Genomic DNA, 20,525 nt, shown 5'->3' on the forward strand with positions numbered 1-20,525 from the left:
ACTGAAAGTGTCGGGCATTCAGAAAGTATTTTTGAAGTATTTTTGAAGGGTTAAATAAACACACCAATCCTAGAGAAGCCACATACATCTCGTAGCTGATGACAGACGTTTCGTTAAAAATATCTGCAAGTAGTAGCGCTCAAAACCATCAATGAAATGTAGCTTGTTTGCTTTTTTCACATTAGAAAGAGAAAAAAATGCCGAGGTACTTTTCTGCGTACTAACTTTTCCATCCCTCCCACTTCTTATGGTGTGAGAAAGAAACACACAGTCATCATTTCCCTACATCGTCGTATATCGTACACATGGCGGCTCAGTCTAGTTTTTCCCTCGAGCGAAAAAAACCTACCACTCATTGTGAACCCTCACCAGACAGCTACCAAAATGTCCAGACAGCTGCGAACACCGAAACAAAAAATAGTTGTTCCGTGCCGAAGCCAGTACTTGTTGATTGGAACTCAAACAGCAACCTTTCTTCATCGAACATGAAAACATTGCCGTTGCGCATGACCCGCGTACATGCCACAACACCGACACACGCATACGCAAACACCCTGAGACGTGCACACATTCGCCAATGGTGATATGTTTGGTGTGTGCAGTTTCCCTTATTCTCCCGCCATTGCGTGTCAGGTGGTTCGCAAACGTAGTGGTAGTAGTGTAGCCGAAGCGAACCAGGTTGAAACTGTTAAACGGCATAGCATTAGCGTACTTGCGCATGAAATACCAACACTCTGCGTTGCACAAAAACTTACATTTGTTTTGCGTACGCGCGCCATCTACGCCAGGGGTAGTAACGACAATCACGCAACCACTTCTTACAAACGACCAAGCGTCTCCATCTCCAACGCGCAACGAACGATGTGTGAATGATAGGCGTTGGTAAATGGTGGCAATAATGATGATGATGCTGATGACTAAGACTGATGCTTTGGGTAGGATGGTGTTTGTGTATCTGCGTGTGCGACTGTACTGAATAGAACGTTACGATCGTTCGTGCCAATGTCCTTCCTCTTGGGTAAAACTGACCACAACTGCTATTCTGTGCCGTTACGCAATTATTCATGAACAAAACATGGTTCAACGATCCTTCAAAATGTTACTGTGTGTTTCAATTATTCACTATAATCAACGTAAATCAACATAAATGATTGAGATAGAATCTAACATGAAAAATAAGAACCTATTTTGCAACAACAACAAAAATGCATTTCAAAAATGCTATCTTAGCATAGATTTATCTTGGCATAGGAAAAAACACCGCCATGAATTTACATTAACTTTAGCAAACTTTTTTCTACTTAGTTCTTCTACATAGACCTTTTCCCCAATGTTTCAAAAACCTATGGTTCATGTGCTGAATTATTTCTGTTTTCCACATTGGCCTATAATATAAACCAAAAACAAAACTTACCAAACAATTCAGCACCGCCGACGGTAAGGCATTGCTGGCATTTCCTCCACTACTTCCACGCCCACCGCCGCTGCCACCACCACCGCCCGTCAACTGCTCCGTGATGAGCTTTTCGCTCGAGCCCTTCAGCAACTCCGCCAACAGTTCCGGCGATGCGGCCAAACCTTTCGGCGTTTCGGGCGTGTTCAGCAGCGTAAAGCTGCGCTCCGACGGTGTACGACTGTTCTGCAACAACCGGACCTCATCCAGGCTGCGCTTCTGCTGCTTATCACTTGCACTTGAGACACTGCGCTGCTTGGTCGGCTTTTCGTGCACGTCCGAGCCGCCGCGTTTCAGCGACTTGTCCGTGAGATGGCTGTCGAAGGAGTACTTTTTGCTCTCCAGCTTACCCGCACCGGTCAGGGACTTGTCGGACTTGTCCGAGTCCGTGCTGCGCTGCTCTATATTGCAAAGGTAGCGCTTCGACGGACTGGCGGAATACGAGCTGGACGAGTCGGACAGCTTCGACGGGCTCGACGCGGTCCGTACATGCGTTGGCACCGGTAGATTGGCGCTTGCTTTACGTGGCTTGGAGCCGGCCTTCCCGGAATGCCGATCGTTCGTTTCGTCCATTGACTGGCTTCCGGCGCCCCGATTCCTGGCCACGCTTGGATTGCCACCTTGGCTGTTGGTAGACATTGAAAAAAAAGAGTAAATATCGTAAGGAATTCTCAGGTCAGAACTGAGTCCTCGGCTTACCTTTCGTTGCGCGTTAGCTCTTCTAGGATTTCGTTATACTGCACCTTGCTGGTCGGTTTCTTCATTTCCGCTTCCAGCATCTGTCCGTACGGTCCGCGCAGTGGTCGTTTGGAGTAGCGGCGCAGATCTGCCTCGGTGCCGCCCGGTGCCGGTGACGCGCTGGTACGATCACGCGACGAAGCACGATCGCTCTCATTGTCCGACACCGAGTCCGAGCGTAACAGAAGCGTTTTCAGCGTACGCACCGGCAGTGCCGGCACGGGCAATGTATCATCCTTCTCGTCCGAGCTCTGGTAGGTTAAGCTCTGCCGGCGGTTGCTACCCTTGGGCCAGATCGGTTTGCCCGGATCCGAATCGGGTGTGGTCGGATCTAGCAGATAGCGCTCGGGGGAATGGACGGCACTCTCCCGATCATTCGCATACCCAACAGCATCCTTCCCGCTGAGATCGGTAAAGCTTTCGCCGCTCAGATCCAGGCTGGAGTCTTTCTCGTTCACCTGTCCCAAATGTTGCGGGTTCCAGCTCACGTTGACGTCGTCAGCCGTCGTCCCACCGGCACTATCGTTGTTGTCCGACTCCAGTTCGTTGTTAGCATCGATTGCCGGCCACTGGATGTAGATACCTTTCCGGCGCGACTTTCTCGACTCCAGGCGTCGCTTTTCATCCACATCGTTCGATAGGCGCGAGTTCTGCGGATCGCCCATATCTTCATTATTGCTATGCCTTTTACGTACCTCCACTACCTCCACCTCATTACCATCGCCCAGCACAACGGACACCTTGTGCGTCGAGCCGCTGCCGTCCACGATCGTGGTAAACTCGTTGCTTTCCGGCTCGGTACAAATGATAGACACCGGCGGAGTGCAGATCATCATTCCCTCGTCCGACCCATTGCTTCCTTCGTTTGTGTCGGCAAGGTCAGACCCGCCGCCGTCCTCGGACAGCTCGACGCTTTCCTGCGGTTCAATGATTTGGGGCGGACTCTCCACGGTGATCTTTTCCGCGTGAAAGTTTTCCTCCGCCAACGGTTCCGGCTCGGCAGCTAAAGCTGTTTCGTTCACTGCGTTCTCGTTCACTTCCTTAATGCTTCCCAGACAGTCGGAAAACTTGCCGTACTCCGTCGTGGAGGCATCTATCCACTGCTCCGACGGCCGTGCCGTGCTCCACTCGCTCACCACACAATCGTACACTGGCACCGGGATTAGGCAGGTTGTGGCCTGCTGCAAGCACTCGTCATCCTTGGACAGGGACGCAGGCGTGATGGGAATGCCTTCTTCCACCAGCGGCTCCAGGACCATTTCTGATGCCTGCATCACACTCAAGTTGGCATGCTGCTGAACTCCGCTGCCCTCATTTTCCACATTCTCATTGTGCTCGGCTACCGGGTCCTCTACGATCGTTTCAATGTCTGAGTTACGATTCGACGCAAGATCCTTAGCCCCGTCGATCCTGTCCTCATAGTACCGGCCGTAATCGTCCAGCGGAGCTAGATTGATGTTGAGCTCCGTCTTTTTTATCGTCAACTTTGCCACATCGGTTTCTTCTGGCTGTGCCGATGCTTGTGGCTCCCGGTCCACCTGTCCTCCACGGAGCTCCGTAGGGCTGCAGCTTCTAGCCGCCTCGACCACCTTGCACGACTGGCGCGGTATGGTGTTGCTATCGACGCTGGTCTGCTGCTGGTCCTTGCTTTTCAGGATGCTGTTCTTCAGCGCTCCCAGCGCCGACCGGATATACTTGCCCGAGGAATAGTCCACCTGGGAGAAGGAGGCACTCCGAAACGGAATCGTTTTCTGCGTGTAAGATCCAACTATCGTACGAGACTCGGGCCGCGACAGCTTAGCAAACAGTTCGTCGTCATCTTTTGGGCCCGCTTCCGATTTGCACTCGTCTGCCCCAACCGCTACCACCGGAGGAAGCTCGCGCAGGCTTTCCAGGTTTGAAGTGCTCACGTTCGCCCGCAGGTTGATCTGCTTATGCTCAGTCAGCGGTGAGCTAGGGGTCGACATGCGCTGCCCACTGCCTTCTCCGAAGCGATACGGTATGTCGACGGAGCGTGATTCTTTCGCCTTGAGAAGCTGTGATTCCGGTGCCGATTCTGAGCCGTGCAGGAAGCCAGTATCGATAAGACTAGACGTTGACAGGGCCGTGTTCCGCCGATCCAGGGTGCGCTCCACGCTGTGAGCATGCTTCGAGCGCCGCGGAGGTGGCACAGGCGGTGCCCGATTGCCCTTCAGCAATTCCGTCAGCTCTCGGAGCCGTTCCGTTTTGGTTGCGCCCGTCGCAGCATTGCCACTGGTGCCTGCTGCTCCGCTGCTGCTTGGCTGCTTGTCCGCTGAGCTCGAAGTGGTCTTTTTAACTAACCTTTGCAAACGATCCAACGTATTGTTGCGTTTTTCCATTATCTAGGGAAAGTAGCAAACGAGAACAAAACATACCAGAATTAGAAACGATTTCACCATTCCTCAGTATTATCCACACGGTACTAAGACACTCTCAACAACATTAATAAATTACACACGACACAACGCTACAGAATGTCCCGCGGATTAGAGGTTCTTACATAATACAACGAATATTGCACTGTCAACGCACAAAATCATCGGTAAAGATCACTTTTACAAACTTTTTTTTCATCTGGCACCATCACTTCTCTAGTAAGTGGCTTCTCCATTCACAAACTTTGCAACACTTTCACCAAAACACTGGTAAACTGTACAGTAACCGTCTGATCCGTTTTCAGGCAATCACGTATACTTCAATCACGTCCGAAAACACAACTTACCGATCTGTCGTTTGTACCGCCAGTCGCAACATGGAATTGGGTGTTGCTTCTTCCAAAGCAGTTTAACCCAGCGTGGTGTGCAGGCGAACTGTCCGGCGATGAGCAGGCAGAACCGTACCCCAGCGTCCTGACCGTAGCATAAGACGACGAGGGCGGGTAGCAATCATCCGTCACCGCGCGGTCATACGGCGTCTGCTCGCCGATACCACCTGGTCGTCCGGGTTCGCCACCAACACCACTGACACAGACACTTTTCACAGCGCTATTATTAGACAACACTGTAGTATATTTCTGCTGCTGCTGCTGCTGCTCTTGGTGCTGTTGTTGATGCTGTTGTTGCTGCTGCTGTTCGCTATCACCGTTACTACTACCCCTATGGTAATTGTTATTACTATCACTGCGTCCACTACTGCCGCCAGTTGCGCTCAGCCGTCCACTCTCACTGCCAACGCAAACTTCGCCACCGTTTTCCGAACCGGGGCACGCTAGCGCGGAGCTGCTGGCCGAGCTCGTATGCAAAGCGCCACCAACACCAGCCACTCGCAGCTGTTCACCGTGCGGTGCCGCTTGGTAGTCGTCGCTGGCGTTACTGTCGTGGCGGTTGCACTGCGTACGATACTTGACTGCCAGCGGCTGCTGCGATTGCCACTGCTGGTCACTATTGCGTCGGTGCGATTCGGCACTGTCACAGGCGAGCGCTAGCGGCTCCACGCCACTACTACACACACTGCTCAGCTCGTCCGAGGACGAGCTGCTGTAATTGTTACAATGCGCGAACCCGACAGTGGCACCACCAACACCAACACCACCACCACGCGCGAACGGTTTGCGACCGTCCGCTACGGTTGGCCGTGTGCCATCACCCGCTGCCCCGACGGCTGGCGGCGTGGTTGGGTGGGCCGGTGCGCCGGCGATGATCGACGGATGCTGTTTGCGCTGTTGCGTCCTACACTCGCGCTCGCAATCGGTGCCGTTGTTGATGTGGATGTCGTCCCCAACCGACGACAGATCGGACGAGTCAATGAAACTAAGATCCTCCAGTTCATCGATCGGACGCCGTTGCGTGCGGCCGTGGGTGCCGCCAACGGTCGGCGTCCGGTTGGCGTCGGTGCTGCCGGTGCTTGTCGCACCTCCGCCCCGGTACGATGGCGAGGCGATGACGGCCGCCGTACCCGTGGCCGCGCTCAGCAGCTTGTTGCAGTACTTGTTCAGCGATTGCAGGCGGATCTCGTTGATCGCATCGCTGCACTTGAGATTGCGGGCGCTGCCGCCGGGGCTGTAGCTGCCACTGCCGCCCAGCACCGGGAGCGATGATTTGCGCGTCACGTTCGGTCGAAAGTATAGCGCTTCTCCACCTATTTCGTCCCGCACGCACCCGTTCTGCCTCTCCGCCCGGCCCGTCTCGTCCAGCTGGCCGTACTGCAAGCGACGCGAGTGATTTGCGTTGCGAAACGATCTATTTCTGCCGGGACCGCTCAGCAGCGGACCATCGAAGAACAGCTGACCGCAGCCACCAACGCCGGCGGCGGCGGCAGGCGATCTGGACGCGCCCTTCGTCGGCGAAGCGTACCCGATCGCGTCCGACGGGACGCGATGGAAGCTGTACGATTTCACCACCGGCAACGAGGACGGTGGCTGCAGTACGCGACGCCGCTGCCCGAACGGCGTCGAAATCGGTGGCGGATGGGCCTGCAGCGGCGAGGATGCAGCCGGAAGCTCGCAGGACGCAGGAACATGCGTCACCGCGCCACCGGCAGGCGCGTGCTGCGGCAGCGGCGAGGCAGCCCGCGGCGACACCGACGAGGTGGAGGAAAGCTCGTCAACACAAAGATCACCAGCGACGCCCCCTGCCTGCGTGAAGGAGGGAGTTTGCTTTATGCTACTTCTGGCACCACCACTATCACCAACACCACTGTCCCCGTACCGTGAGCCAACCACAGATCTGGTGGAGCTCGCTCCACCGCCGTGCAGTTCGGCTGATATTTTCCTTTTCTCGAAATTATTTATGTTCACATCGGTTCTATCGCCCTGCCCCTGCACCTGCCAGCTTGGCTGCGGCACCGGACGCTGCTGCTGCCGTGGTGCGTTTTTCGAATTTAAATTTAAATCATCACCCCCGTTTCGATAGTCACTGCCACTTGATATTACACCGCCGTACGGACCGATGTCGAGTCTGCCGTTGCCACCAACAATAACCAGCGCCGAAAGATCATCATCAACATCGGCATCATCTGCATCGTCGAGCTCGCTGCTTACGTTCGTACCGCGGGCAGCTTCGTGCCGTCCATTGCTGGCACTCCGATGCTCTGGTCCATCGTGACGATCTAGGACGGTGGCAGCAAATCGCTGCTGCTGCTGCTGCTGCTTGTGTGGCGACTGCTGACGACCACTGCCTGCATTATGATACACTTCACTAGATACAGGCGATTCGTGCGAGTTATCCTCCCTTTGCGGTTGCTGGTTCTGCCTTTCCCGCCTTTCGCGCTGCCCACCGTGCTGTTTCTTGTTACTGCTTCCTGAGCCAAAGCTGTTGCTGTAGCAGCACACCACCGCTGAGCATCGCGGTGAGGTATCTTGCTGCTGAAGCTGACGCACCGTATCCTCGAACAATTGTTGATGATCGCCGTTGCTTTCCCGTTCCGCCTTATGGTGAATGCCGTTGCCGTTGTTGCTCGTGCTGCGGCCGTTGGCGTTGTTGCTACTGGCGAGTCCACTCCCGTAGCTTGGTTCGTGCACCGACTCTGTCCCGAAGGCGTAATCGTCACTTCCGCGGTCGTGCGATTGCGTTGACTGACTGAAGCTGTTCCCGTTGGTTCGACCAGGCGCCAACGGTGGATACCTCTGCTGCTGTTGATGGTGGCCCTCCACTCCGGCCAAACCAACCGATGCCGATGCGAAGGGAGATGATTTTCTATTCTTAGCTGGAATAACAACCAGAACGGGAGAGAGAGATTGTGAGCGAACGGGAAAGATAAATAGAAAAAAGAGAGTGAATGTGAGATGGGGATGGAATGAAAAATTGAGAAAATTCTACACCGCTGACGTGCTTTTCCACACAAATCTCACAGTGCGCGTGTGTGTGCGTGCCATGCATTTCGTACGTTGGATCCTTTTCTAAGCGACTCCATGCCGGCAAACGTGGCGATTTAGCATGATTGACCGACTGAACTAGCGCTTGGAAAGAATGTTACGGGGAGGTTGCTACCCATGACGAAACGGAGGACGAGAACCGGTGTAAGCGGTATTCGGATCACAGAAGTCAGGAGTAAATGATCTCCCTCCGAACTTCCGCTGGAAAGGAAAGGTCGTGCATCATTATTGGCTCGGTTGCGCTTCACTGCACGCGCTATATTTACACTTCAATGCCACGCTGAAGCTGCATGCAGCGATTCTTTGACCGGACACGTTCCGACGCCGACTTACATGGTGCAGCTGTTTCGGCCACCCGATGCCGTGAAACAATGTCACACGCAAATGGGCCAACTAGCGGCCACTTTCACGCCCCATTGCCTTCAGTGTTGCAAAATGGTTCAAACGGGAGGGGGCGACAAACCACGGTACACATTTTTACTCAATTACTGAGTGTGTATGACTGTATTAAAAAAAACGACATTTTGAGCAGATCTTTTCAGCACCGCACTAATTTACCCTCCCAACAACTCACCACCCGATGGCGTCTATTTGTAATCTTTGTCCGGTTTCGTGTTTGAAGTTGTGTGTATAAATAAGAGAAGAAAAAAACATACCACCGGGAGCGCATCTCGAACGCGCTGCGCACTCTTCAAATTAAAAATAAAGTAAATTCACCCACTGGAATCATCAGCATACACCCGAGCGTACACCTACACCAATGGTTCGCCACACGCACGATTCTACACGCATTCACCGTGCAAGCCAGGCTAGTAGACACAGCAACGATCCAGCGATTGGAAGTGGTGGTATAGTATTTCCCGTGCTGCCGTTCTTACTCACCAAGACAATCATTACTTTTGCCAGCTTGCTTTCCGCCCGTGATCGAAGAAGATAAACATGCCAGCGATGGAAAGCGAACGGAAAAAAATAAATAGAAAACCGAATCGGAGCGATGGGCGGAGCGGCATCGTTTCGACGCGCGGTCAGTGGGGTAGGGTCGACGTTTAGATCGTAAAATTTAATTTTAGTTTTTCTTCCATCCACTGTGATACGGATTTTCCATGTGTAGACCGGCAAATGGAAGCCAAACGATTCACCGCGTTAACGGGCGCATCGTTGATGATTGGCGTCGTGCTCGATGGCGTTGGTGGCATAAAAGCACCCCCTTTAAATCGTTTGACCTCGATACGATCCCGCCAAAAATCCCAAACGCACCCTCGCGTTCCTTCTGGGAGGCCAATCTTACTCACCTATGCTACTAGGAACTGGCAGTTTGGTACGGGTGTAGCTAGTAGTCCAAGGCATTTCCACGCCGCCCGAACCGATGCAGCAGCAGTTCGGTTTGTCTCCATTGCTGCTGATGCTGCTCGTTCCCGCTACGCTGTTGTCACCGTTCGTGTTTTCGTACGAGGTGACGGACGTGCGGGGGTTCGCGTCGGGAAATTCGGCATTCGGGCTCGGCTTTCCACCGTCCAGCAGTCCGGCATTGGATAGGCGAACACCATAGCGTAACGTGCCGAGCTGGATGTAGTCATTTTCCGGTATCGCTCTGTTTGGGAGAGAGAATGGGAAGCATCAACGTACGCAGCCTAATACATGTAATTACCCCGCAAAGTATGCATTACGCATTGCAGCTTGAGCAGTATTCGAGCTGTTCGTCTATTCGAGTACACTTTGCACGGCATGATGGCATTATGTGGAGTTTTTCAAAACATTTTGCAATGTATGCTGCATATTTTGTCGTTCACGAAACGTACTTGAGAAGCAAATGTGAATTTTCAAAAACTTATTATTTAGTGCATAAAACGAGTCGTGTACCAAACAACGCATTATTGTTTTGTTTATAATTCTCCCCTTAAGCCCGCGTTAGAGTCCCAGTAATATTTAACGTGAAATTTAAAGGTTTATTGCTATATTTCATTATTTTTTACCAGAATATTGCTTATCGTACACCAAAAGAAAGAATATTCGATTCTCCATTTATTTAGTCTGTAAAACATATTGAAATACTTGATTAAATACATTTCCTTGTGATTCCCCGCAGACCATTATTTTTTCACAGTGAACAAATCGGGATTTTTGGTGTACGATAAGCCATATTCTGATAAATATTCAATGAAATATAGAAAACACCAAAATTTCACGTTCACTTTCACATAAGGTCTAAAGCGACCTTTACCGTTTTTGTGCATGAAATGTGAAAAAATGTGTACAATAATGTAGCAAACTTGGACGAGTAAAAATTCACATTTCATCAGTTTAAATACGTACTAGGTGTCTAAATAAGTTTCGTGAGCGATAAAATATGCAGCCCACATTGCAAAATGACTTGAAACTCCTTAGTATTGTGATTATTTTACATTATCGACACTTTAATATTTTCTATTGAAACACAACAAGTAGTTAACGTAGTAATTGCTTATATAAGGCTTACATTGCTTAGTATAAGAAACTTAAAGAGTTTTTTTGAGAGAGAAAGCGCCACATCTACTGTTAAACCATGGTGTCACTTCCCAGAACAATTTCGTTAGTTATGGATTAACCATCAACAACAAGAAAAACTCTATTTTATCATGATAATTGTCATTAAATCGTAAACCTTTTGCATTCTACTAACTATACGACTACACAAGTTTCTTTGCCATTCGATAGCCATACACACTTGAAAGAAAACGCCAACGACGCTCCTATGGATCAACAACACACTCACCTGTTCCACATAGTCGATGGAAGCGCTTTCATGTTCCTTCCCAATTTGTCTGGTTGCGGTTGGCTGGTCATATTTTAGGCGATGTTGCATTTTGTGTCATTACGGTCTAGAGCTGCGGGGCGGTTTCAAATTCTGAATGCTTCTTCAGCCTGGAGATGGAGGAAAAGAACAGAACAAAAGCAGCGGTTAGCGGGATTGTTGAATTTATTGCATTTCCGTAGGATGAATACAATTATTGTGTCAGATGATTATAAAATATGTTAATTACTTTTGCAGAAGTCATGGAAATGTAATGCAAAAGAAATGAGTTATTTGTGGATCTGTAGAATAAATAAAGTATATTTTCAATTAAAAAACAGTCGATGTAGTTTAATTTTTGAGGCCATCATTCGAATTTATTTACACCTAATAAAAGCTTTCAATCTTCACCAAATAGCAGTCAAACCTGTAAGTATGTTATATCTTACAGTCAAAGCATTTATAATTAATGAAGCTCTTGCACAATCAGCACAAAGCTCCATACCGAGTGAACCTCTAACAAAGCTTTCAACAATTGTCATTCGTGTTGTTTTCATTTTTCATTTCAACACATGAACCAAAAATCGATCGCCAAACGACCCGGCTAACATTATTTACGCCCATTAAATAAGCCCTAACATTGGACTAGACAAATGAAACAACGGCAACAAACAAAATCCGACGGATCATCACAATTCTTCATCAAATTTCAAACCCTTCTGGCAGAAATTTAACACCACGTGTGCCCCCTTTCCACGATCGTGCCACGAAACTGCGTCACCAACACTGACTGTTTCTCGTGGCGGCAGTGGAAACGACTCCTACGGCCGAGAAACCTGAATCCGCCAGCAGCCACCGAACCGCATCCAAACGATGACCGAACGCTGGTCAATATCCTCCACCCGGGCTGTACGCTAACACACGCTGCAAACCGGCCCCGGATTCGGATTTACGCCATCTGACCCAGCCGCAGCGTTTGCCGGTTGGTCCTACAGGTTCAGAAGCACTCGCTACAATTATTAATTTCATCTCAGCCACTCTGCCCCGGCGCTCCCTTTCTCCATCGGCGCGCACTGGGTGTGTCGGCAAAGCTGTGCACATTTCGCTCGCCGTAAGTGAAAGAAATGCTCCACTTACTGCAGCACCTTGTCCATATTTCCATACGTCGATCGTGCCTTGCGTTACCGGCTTCACTCACTATTCCGGCAGGTGGTAAAAAGATGTCCGCCTGTCATGTTGATAATCACACGGTGCGCACATGCATAATATGGGATGCAAATTTTATGAATTATTGCCTCCTTCCTATTGCGCACCCCGTCATCAACAGATCATCGGTTGCGGGTGCGCATGTACCTATGTGTGTATGTGTTTATATATGTGTGTGCTGTGCGTGTACACACCCGCACTCCACGTGCTGGGCTGTGTGTTCAACATGCGCAGAAAGAAATACTTTCCGGCGAACGAGTAGCGGAAAGGACCGAGGCTCGATCGCTCGCTCACTGAAAAGATCGCACAAAAAATTACCCCTCCACCTCCTGCACTTCCTACACACTTCTCCTCTCACCATCGGCATTCGACAAATATTGAATGTTTGATTTAATTGAAATTAATGGCCCCACTAAGCGCCCCTGCTACGATGATGGAATGGTGTTGACTGCTCAATAAAAATGACCTGCCGAGAGTAACGACGCGACCACGGCGATGTTGTCGGAAATAATCGGTTCATTATGGTGGAGGCATTGCTTGCGCACCTTCATCCACAAACCCCTCCGGGATGCCGAGTACTGCCCATGCCCCCCAACCCCAACATCCCTTCCATTTCAGTAGTGGTGGATCGGGGGCAAATGGAAAATGCGCCCGAGCTGATCTAGCCATCATTTGCCAGGTGAATCACGGACTCGGTTGGGTATGCAGTTTTTTTTCTGTTTCGCTTTTGGACTGTTTAAAGCCTTCTTTCGCGATACCACTTGATCGTATTTTTACCGGATCCCAGGCTGCACGGACGCGAGCGATCAAATGAACCATTAACGGCCTCCATTTCCAATCAGTTGCGCTTTCTTCTCAAATGAAGTACACTGCTTAATGTCCCATTCTGGTTGCGGTTTCAATCATATTTTATTCTGCTTTTGCTGTGACGAGGTGGAACGTGTGTTTACCATTGGCCGTTGGTAATCGATTTGTACAGGAGGTACAGATGAGTTATTACATGAAACCGCAGTTGCCCGCTCCATGGAATTTTCATTGATGTTAACACAGTTATCGAATTTTAACATCCGAAATGTTGAGATATTTCTTGATAATTAAATATAGCTCAGAAACTTCATTATTTTCGAACAGTCAACTCATTATGCCAACTAAACTAAAACAAGTGGATGGAATTTAATATTCAAGAGCAAGCAAAATGTTAACAATCGTTGCAAACGAGTTCTAATTTTTTTTTCTAAGGACATCAACTCCTTTTCGAGAATGCAAATTGTTACAAAATATCAAAACAAACAAGGCATGCGAAAAACATATTACACCGTTTTCCGGGTCAGCATCTAAGGTGAACGGCATTTTTCAACAATCGCAAGAGGGTTTTCAACAGCCCGCTGACAAAAATAATGCCAGCTGTTGAAAAACATCTTTCAAGATTTTAATAATGCTGTTCACATTGAAAACTGAGCCGGTAAACAGTGAATCTGAGCCAGATTCAACAAAGGGCCATGTGTTGACATTTTCCAGTAAAGTGTATCATGATCGACTTATCTATGCTGTGGTCAAACGATCAGTTTTCGAACGATGCTTTTTTAAAGTATGTTTTTCAAGAGAACAACTCTTTTCTTCATATGACTGCATGATACGATTGACGAACACACATGTACACCACTATGATTGTGAGTATACTTTTTGGATCGTTCACTCATATTGATCAGATACATATAGAGCAGCTTAGTGCGATCATCTTCATCACACATTACAACATCATGCCTGAAAGCATCATGAAAATGTGTCAGCTGTATATCAAGTGAGGAACTCTGTACCTTCTACCAGGCGCAATGTTAGTCTACATCTTCATCAATCAGCTTAAAACGCAAAACTAATTGAAACTACTCACAGAAAGCATTCTCATTACACTCAACAATGCTTCCGGTGATTGAGACATTTAGATATGCTCTTTTTTTTACAGTATCAGTGTTATGACCACCGCCTCCAGGCGTTGGCCTGGTAACATCCGATCGTCACCTCACACACCAAAACAGCCGACCTGCAACCGGAGTATCGTGATGGCTGCGATCTCATCGCAAAACTTTTTCGGCTGGTAGGTTTGAATGCTTCGATCCCACCCAACTGATCGTATGAGCTCATGCAATACGGGACGCCTGTTGCGTAACGCTTAAGTAACAATGTAGTGAACATTTGGCACTAAATCGCCGATAAAATTAATCAATCTCTTGCCCATAAACTATAAATCACCTTAGCGTGCCCTAGACGCCACTTTCGCGCACATAAATAATGGGAAACTTGCGCGGGCTGCGGGCGGTTGCCATCCGCTTGCGAAACCTCACCGCCGGCTGCCCAATGTTTTGCTGTGCATCAATGCAACGGATCGGCGGAGCATAGGTTTGACCACCTCTAAGCTTTCATGTTGAACCGTCACTAGAGCTGCCACCACACACCGTGGTCGCCGCCAACGAGTCGTCAGGCAGGCAGGCTGCCTTTTTGTTTACCGTTGCCGTTGTGAGGTGGTAGTCGCCGTTGTTGTGGTTGTTTGGTGTTGTTGTTATTGTACCTTCATCTTTTACTCCTCCCGTACACCGCGGGACCCGCACCACTGCGTACGAGGGGCGCGAGCGCAAAAGGAACGGATTTGTTCGAGCCGAGCGTTTACAAGTTGTTCGTAAGTTGTTTTATGCTGGCACGAACCTTTTGTTATTGCGATTTTTTTCTCCCTGTTTTGTTTGTTTCCTTCACCCCGGTCGCTGGTACTTCCCACGTAACCACGCGGTGGAACGAGACGAAGGGGTTTTAAAAGTTGGCAAAAAATGCATCTCACGAAGAAAAAATAAACCTGACCGGGTGCACAGTTTGGAGAGATTGAGTTTATTTGTTGTGTGTATGAGTTGGATAGTGAAATTTTGGGCAATGAAAACGTTAATGTTCAACGAGCACATTAAAATGATAGTCAATAAAACTACTCATGATGATACAACGGTTTTGGTATTTTAATTAGGAACTAACATTTTATATAAGTCTTATTTTTATAAATCCTTAAAAAACTTTCCTTAGAATCATATACGTAAAGTAGCCGATAAGGATTTTTTAAGAATCTTTAAGTCTTATAATTTGTAAGTCGAGTTAATCAATAAAGAGTAGATACACGCATAGCTCAATTTGGTTATGATAGAAGCGAATTTTTGAATTCATCCGTGGAGTTCACAATGATCTTTGGATAGTTATTCAGTGTAATAATTATTGATAAAACGCTAAAATTCACCTGTTAGAATTCTCTTATCATTTTTTAAACAATTTATTACAATAGTTAAACAATATATTGCATTATTTGGCATAATTTACAATCAATACTTATTAAAGGGCCTGAATTTTAAAATTTAAATAGAATATTTTCATTCATTTCATTCCACATTTCTCAGATATAAGAACGTTTTTTAAATCACCCTAACTATTCATCAACCAATAATCAAAATGTAATTACAAAATAAGATGTCATTTTTTTTTTAATTTTATTTTTTTTATTTTTTTTTTCTTTGGCTCAACAACCGTTGTCGGTCAAGGCCTGCCTGCACCACTTGTGGGTTTGGCTTTCAGTGACTAATTGATTTCCCCCCATAGCAGGATAGTCAGTCCTACGTATGGCGGCACGGTCCATTTGGGGATTGAACCCATGACGGGTATGTTGTTAAGTCGCACGAGTTGACGATTGTACTACGAGACCGGCAAGATGTCATTACAAAATGCAAAATTCAAAACTCTTAACGATTTACTTATTGCACAAAATTATGGCAACGTGCTTAATAATAAAAAAAATATCAGAATGGCACATGCGTGTAAACTGACGCACTTTGTTTGCCCATGCAGACCCATACAACCCTCCCAGCACGGACCAACGCTCGGACGGAACATCTGACACGAATCTGTCAGCGCAATCGTTGCACTTCAATTAGTTTACTCCGGTGCACACCCACCATTCACCGGCACTCATCATTGTAATCCTAACCCGGGGCGGTCACTGTTCGTACAAACGACTGCTTCTGCCTCAGATCCCAACGCCCCTTTCCCGAACAACCCCGGCATCAACTCGAGTCACCACATCAAAATTCCGTACCGACGATGCAACTTTGTTTATGAGCTCGCAGTAAACGCATCCGCCTTAGTAGGTTCGTGCGATTTCATCACAGTTATAAAAATTACTTCTTCCCTCCACATCCTCATATAGCTGACAAGATTCCACCCAATATAACATATTCTCCACGGCATTACACATTGCTGCCCGCTGTTACAAAATGTATCCTTCCTAACGACAAGAGCACGACAGCTGCGCTTGTTCAATGTTTTGTCTCTCGGGTTGAATGTGTGTGTGTGTGTTGTGTTACCGATCCCCAACAACGCATAGGAATTTTGACAATTACACCACAAACTATCTCACCCTGAAGGTAAACATTCTTACAGCCGCGGACGGGAGGAAAATCAAGATCCGACGCAGTGGTACGGAACGTCATGGCAGATCGGGTTACACACGCGCGCTTGGCAAGGTAAATGGCATTTGGAGAGCATTTCCATTTCCATTTCGTGTACTGGTACGGCGGTGACGGATGTACTTCGAAGGGCTCGTATGTAAACTGCTTTAAACGGGATTTTTCTGCCTACGACGGTAGGTACAATGCTTCGCCCTTTCGAGTCTGCAATGGTTGCTGACGGATAGGTTTCGTGCTTTATTTCCTTTCGAAGCAAATGGTACCTTTAAACGGCGTTCACTCGTGCTGCGAGGGCGTTCGATAGGACCTGGGTGATAAGAATACGCTACCAACTATGAGATTCTTTGGCTGTTCATTAACAGAACAAAACGCTGGTCTGCTCGAGCCGGTCGGGAAGGGACGGGTTGGTCACGATTTAGAAGAAATTGCTCATGTCGACGTGAGAAAAGCTCTAATGAGCATTAATGAGCTGGTGTGGAAAAATGAGGCTATTAAGCTCCGCAGTAACCGAGCGCACTAGATAAATGGGATGAATTAAACGCCCCAATTTGCAATTATACAATAACTTTGGTTTTCAGTTAGCTATCGCCCTTTCTTTACTTGTTTAAACATCGCATCTATTTTTTAATCAATTACTATCACGTACAATGCACGGAACTACTTCACTTCAAGCAAATACAGTTTTAAGGGTGATGCCAATACCAAACAACCACTTCTATTCAACTAATAAAATGTCAAGTGGCGCCTAGGTAGGAAGCATGTCAAGTATTGTGATAATTATTGCTTAAGTAAGTATCGATTGAGTAAATATATCGATCAAACGTCGATCAAACGTCATGGGTTCAAGCCCCGAATGAACCGTGCCCCCATACGTAGGACTGACTATCCTGCTATGATAATAAATAAGTCACTGAAAGCCAAGCTCACTAATGGTACAGGCTCTTTGGCAGACATACCGACAGCGGTTGTTGTGCCAAAGAAGAAGATCGATAAAACCATCGCAAAAGATTTCCGTTTTACCATATGCACAGTATGTTCGCCATGAACACAAATTCCAAAAAAGTAGATCTGATTATTCTCCAATCGATGCAGTGGCGGATTTATCGGTGCGCGCTCAGTCCCGTCAATGTAGGGGCCCCGGGTAAGGTAATTCTAGCATATATAACAATGTGTACAGTAGTCTCAGCAAGATCTTCTGTGCTAGTTAGGGGCCCCATGGATGAAGGGACTCATAAAATATTGGGGCCCAGGATTCTGCCCAGGCCAAGGATTCTGAACACCCCCCCCCCCCCCCCGAGCAAACCATTAAAGTGTGTTTGATTCAAAACCTAACGCAACATATGCACCCCCCCCCCCCCCGGTCGACACCAAGCGGGGGCCTCCAATCCTTTTAACGCTTAGGGCCCCCAACACCCTAAATCCGCCACTGAATCGATGAACAAGTAGAAGAAGAAAAAAAGAGAATTAATTATTTGATCATTGAATATGCCACATGGCATCTAATTTCATTAATATTTACAATACTGCTACCACAAATTTGAAACATATCAAAAACATTTCTGCATTTTCATAATGCATCAGTTCTCATAATGTTATACAACAGACAAATTGAAATAACTTTAACACAATACAAAATAATATAATTAGTTTCTTCTTCCTCCATCTATATGTTCTCAATTTTATCTATAACTAGACCAGTTTTATTACATCAAAACTGTATTACATGCATCATTGTGACGAAGTATTGAGTAATAAGTTGTACACGTCAATCATACGATTCATCAGTGTGATGCTGCACCGCTTTGTTTTGCATAGGTCCACACCCAAAGGAAAAGAAAAACTCACCCCACAAAACAAAAAATGGCACACACGAAATCGATATAAAATCAATTCGAACCATCATTTCACCGGGCACGAGCCTTCAGGGGCGAGCTGGGCTTTTAAACTGAACTCTCGGGATGTTTTGCGCCGCGAAGCATCCATGCCCGCAAACGAACACTCCAGCACAACATAAACAGTGGAATTTTTTGCTGCCATCGTTGCTGCCCTCTGTTATGCACCAATAAATTACTAAAACTAGCCCAGGCGTGCAAAACCTTTCGAACCAAATCACGGTCGAAGCCGATCCGTCAAGAGCGTGATTCGCTAAACCGGAAAAGCTTTTTACCGAGCTTTGGCGCGTTCGACTGTTTTTTTTTCACATCCCATATTTTCGTTCGATCGTCTAACAGGCTCTGGCTGTCTTTTAGCAACAGCTTTATCGTTCGCGCCGTGTCTTGTTCACACGCTCGTCATCTGCTTGCTGTTTCTCTTCTCTTTTCTCTCTAAATAGTGCGCCGTTTGTGCCCCGGTGGAAGGAACCGGGGGAGACACCCCATTCATCCTCAACCAGTTTGTCTAGTCCGTTTAGGAGCAATAAAAAGAAGCAACCCGCGAAGGAAACGCAGGGCAGCCTCCTGAGCAGCAGGAAAGCGGACTGAGGGGTGGGGGGAGGAGGCGGTAACAAAGTAATAACCGATCCGGCCGACCCGAAGCCGGTGAAGTCGTTAAAAATTTTCCAAATGAGTTATGTCGAACATCTATATGGAGGGATATTAATTTTTGAACTGTTTCTTTTCACCGGCGCGATCCGTTGACTGTTTTTGCACAAGAGCTGCTAAAAAAAAGCTCTCTATTTTGTTGAATGACCATGGGCGGCATGGCTTTACAAGCATGTGTATTAAAATCACCCTCGCTCATCACCTATGCTCGTTCGCGGTTCGTGTGGTACATACCATCACGCTAGGCGCTTTGCATGGAGCTTCACTTACGGCCACTTACGCGCACAAATAAATTGTGCTTACGATTTCACTACTCACAGCCACATGATCAGCATGTCCATCGGTTCCGTCACTGTTTTGATTACCCGCGGTTAGGTGTGTTTGTTGATTTTTATTTAACATAACTGATCTCTTCCGGCTGCTTCACAAAATTCAGCGCAAATTTTCCCCCATTGCTTCCACTTTCCACTTACACCTTATCTACCACCTGATATCGCCTCCGTGCGTTTGATTGGTTTTCCGCTGCCAGGTAATGAAGTTAAAAACCCGAGCCCTGTCCGCAACGAACGGGACTGGCCACGTCGAAAACATCTATTTCGCCTCGGAACAACCGTAATAAAGATGTTTTTGCTCCAGTAGGTGCCCTTTTCATTTGCCCTTGACCGCTGGGTGGGGGTGGATCAACGGGGTCAAAAAGAGTTATTTATGCCCGGTTAAAAAGAGGGGACCAGGGTTGTACCGGTTCCGTCGCAGAATGGTTAAACTCACGGATACGATGACAACACAGCGTTCTTGAGTTCAAATCAAGCCTTGGCTGCAAACAAAGAGCTCTGGACTGTTCGTAGCCAACAAGCCAACAGCCAAGTAGCTGTTCGTCTTATCCCGGCATAGGTTGTTTTAGAAAAGAGTAAGAAAGAGAAGCAAAGAATCTATACAGAAAGAGGCTAAGTTCAATGCACTTTGCTTACTTCCCTGAAGGATCGTCTAGAACAGGAAAACGCTCGTAAAACTGTATCAAATCATACCACACCTATCACACAAATGATTTAACGACATCCCCTGCCCGCACCGACACTACTTCAAACAACATCCTGTAGATGTTCGTTTTTGTTTTCAGATTCGTTGCCAATCCCCCCGTTTGCGGTCAGTTTCAGGAGTTCATCGTAATCAAAGCTCAAAGAAGCGAACATTCCCGACCACCAACGAAATGGGTCAACCAATAGGGATCCGGTTAAAATGATTTAATTTTTACTTTTATTTTGTTTTGCGCCCGCCTACGCCTATGCTTTAGAGGCATCGGAATCATGATTGATCGCCTTCAATGAGCATCATATTGAGCTATTAAACCGAACCGGGTGATGGATTCGATCAAAAGTCATAAACGTCGGTGCCTGATCAAACGGAGCAGAATCGCCTTGGGTGAAGATCAACAGCAGCAGCAGCAGTCGCAGGATGAAAAAGGTTCGCCATCATATATTGGTTAGATTTGCCGATC

The 20,525-nt window shown here is 47.7% G+C and overlaps 1 protein-coding gene across 3 annotated transcripts in view; it reads right to left on the bottom strand.

The window, feature by feature from the left end:
• Positions 1 to 20,525, bottom strand: part of LOC121602568 — a 70,318-nt gene that overhangs the window by 13,012 nt on the left and 36,781 nt on the right. For all 3 annotated transcript variants that reach the window (XM_041931347.1, XM_041931335.1, XM_041931343.1), the window contains exons 3-7: positions 10,777 to 10,925; positions 9,317 to 9,615; positions 4,935 to 7,855; positions 2,153 to 4,554; positions 1,415 to 2,078 (exon numbers count right to left, since the gene is read on the bottom strand). In XM_041931347.1, the coding sequence (XP_041787281.1) occupies positions 1,415 to 2,078; positions 2,153 to 4,554; positions 4,935 to 7,855; positions 9,317 to 9,615; positions 10,777 to 10,847 (6,357 nt within the window). In that variant the 5' untranslated portion in view covers positions 10,848 to 10,925. The remainder of the gene's footprint in view (positions 1 to 1,414; positions 2,079 to 2,152; positions 4,555 to 4,934; positions 7,856 to 9,316; positions 9,616 to 10,776; positions 10,926 to 20,525) is intronic.

Source organism: Anopheles merus, chromosome 2R (genome assembly GCF_017562075.2).
Source record: "Anopheles merus strain MAF chromosome 2R, AmerM5.1, whole genome shotgun sequence".
In the NCBI taxonomy this organism is placed as follows: domain Eukaryota; kingdom Metazoa; phylum Arthropoda; class Insecta; order Diptera; family Culicidae; genus Anopheles; species Anopheles merus.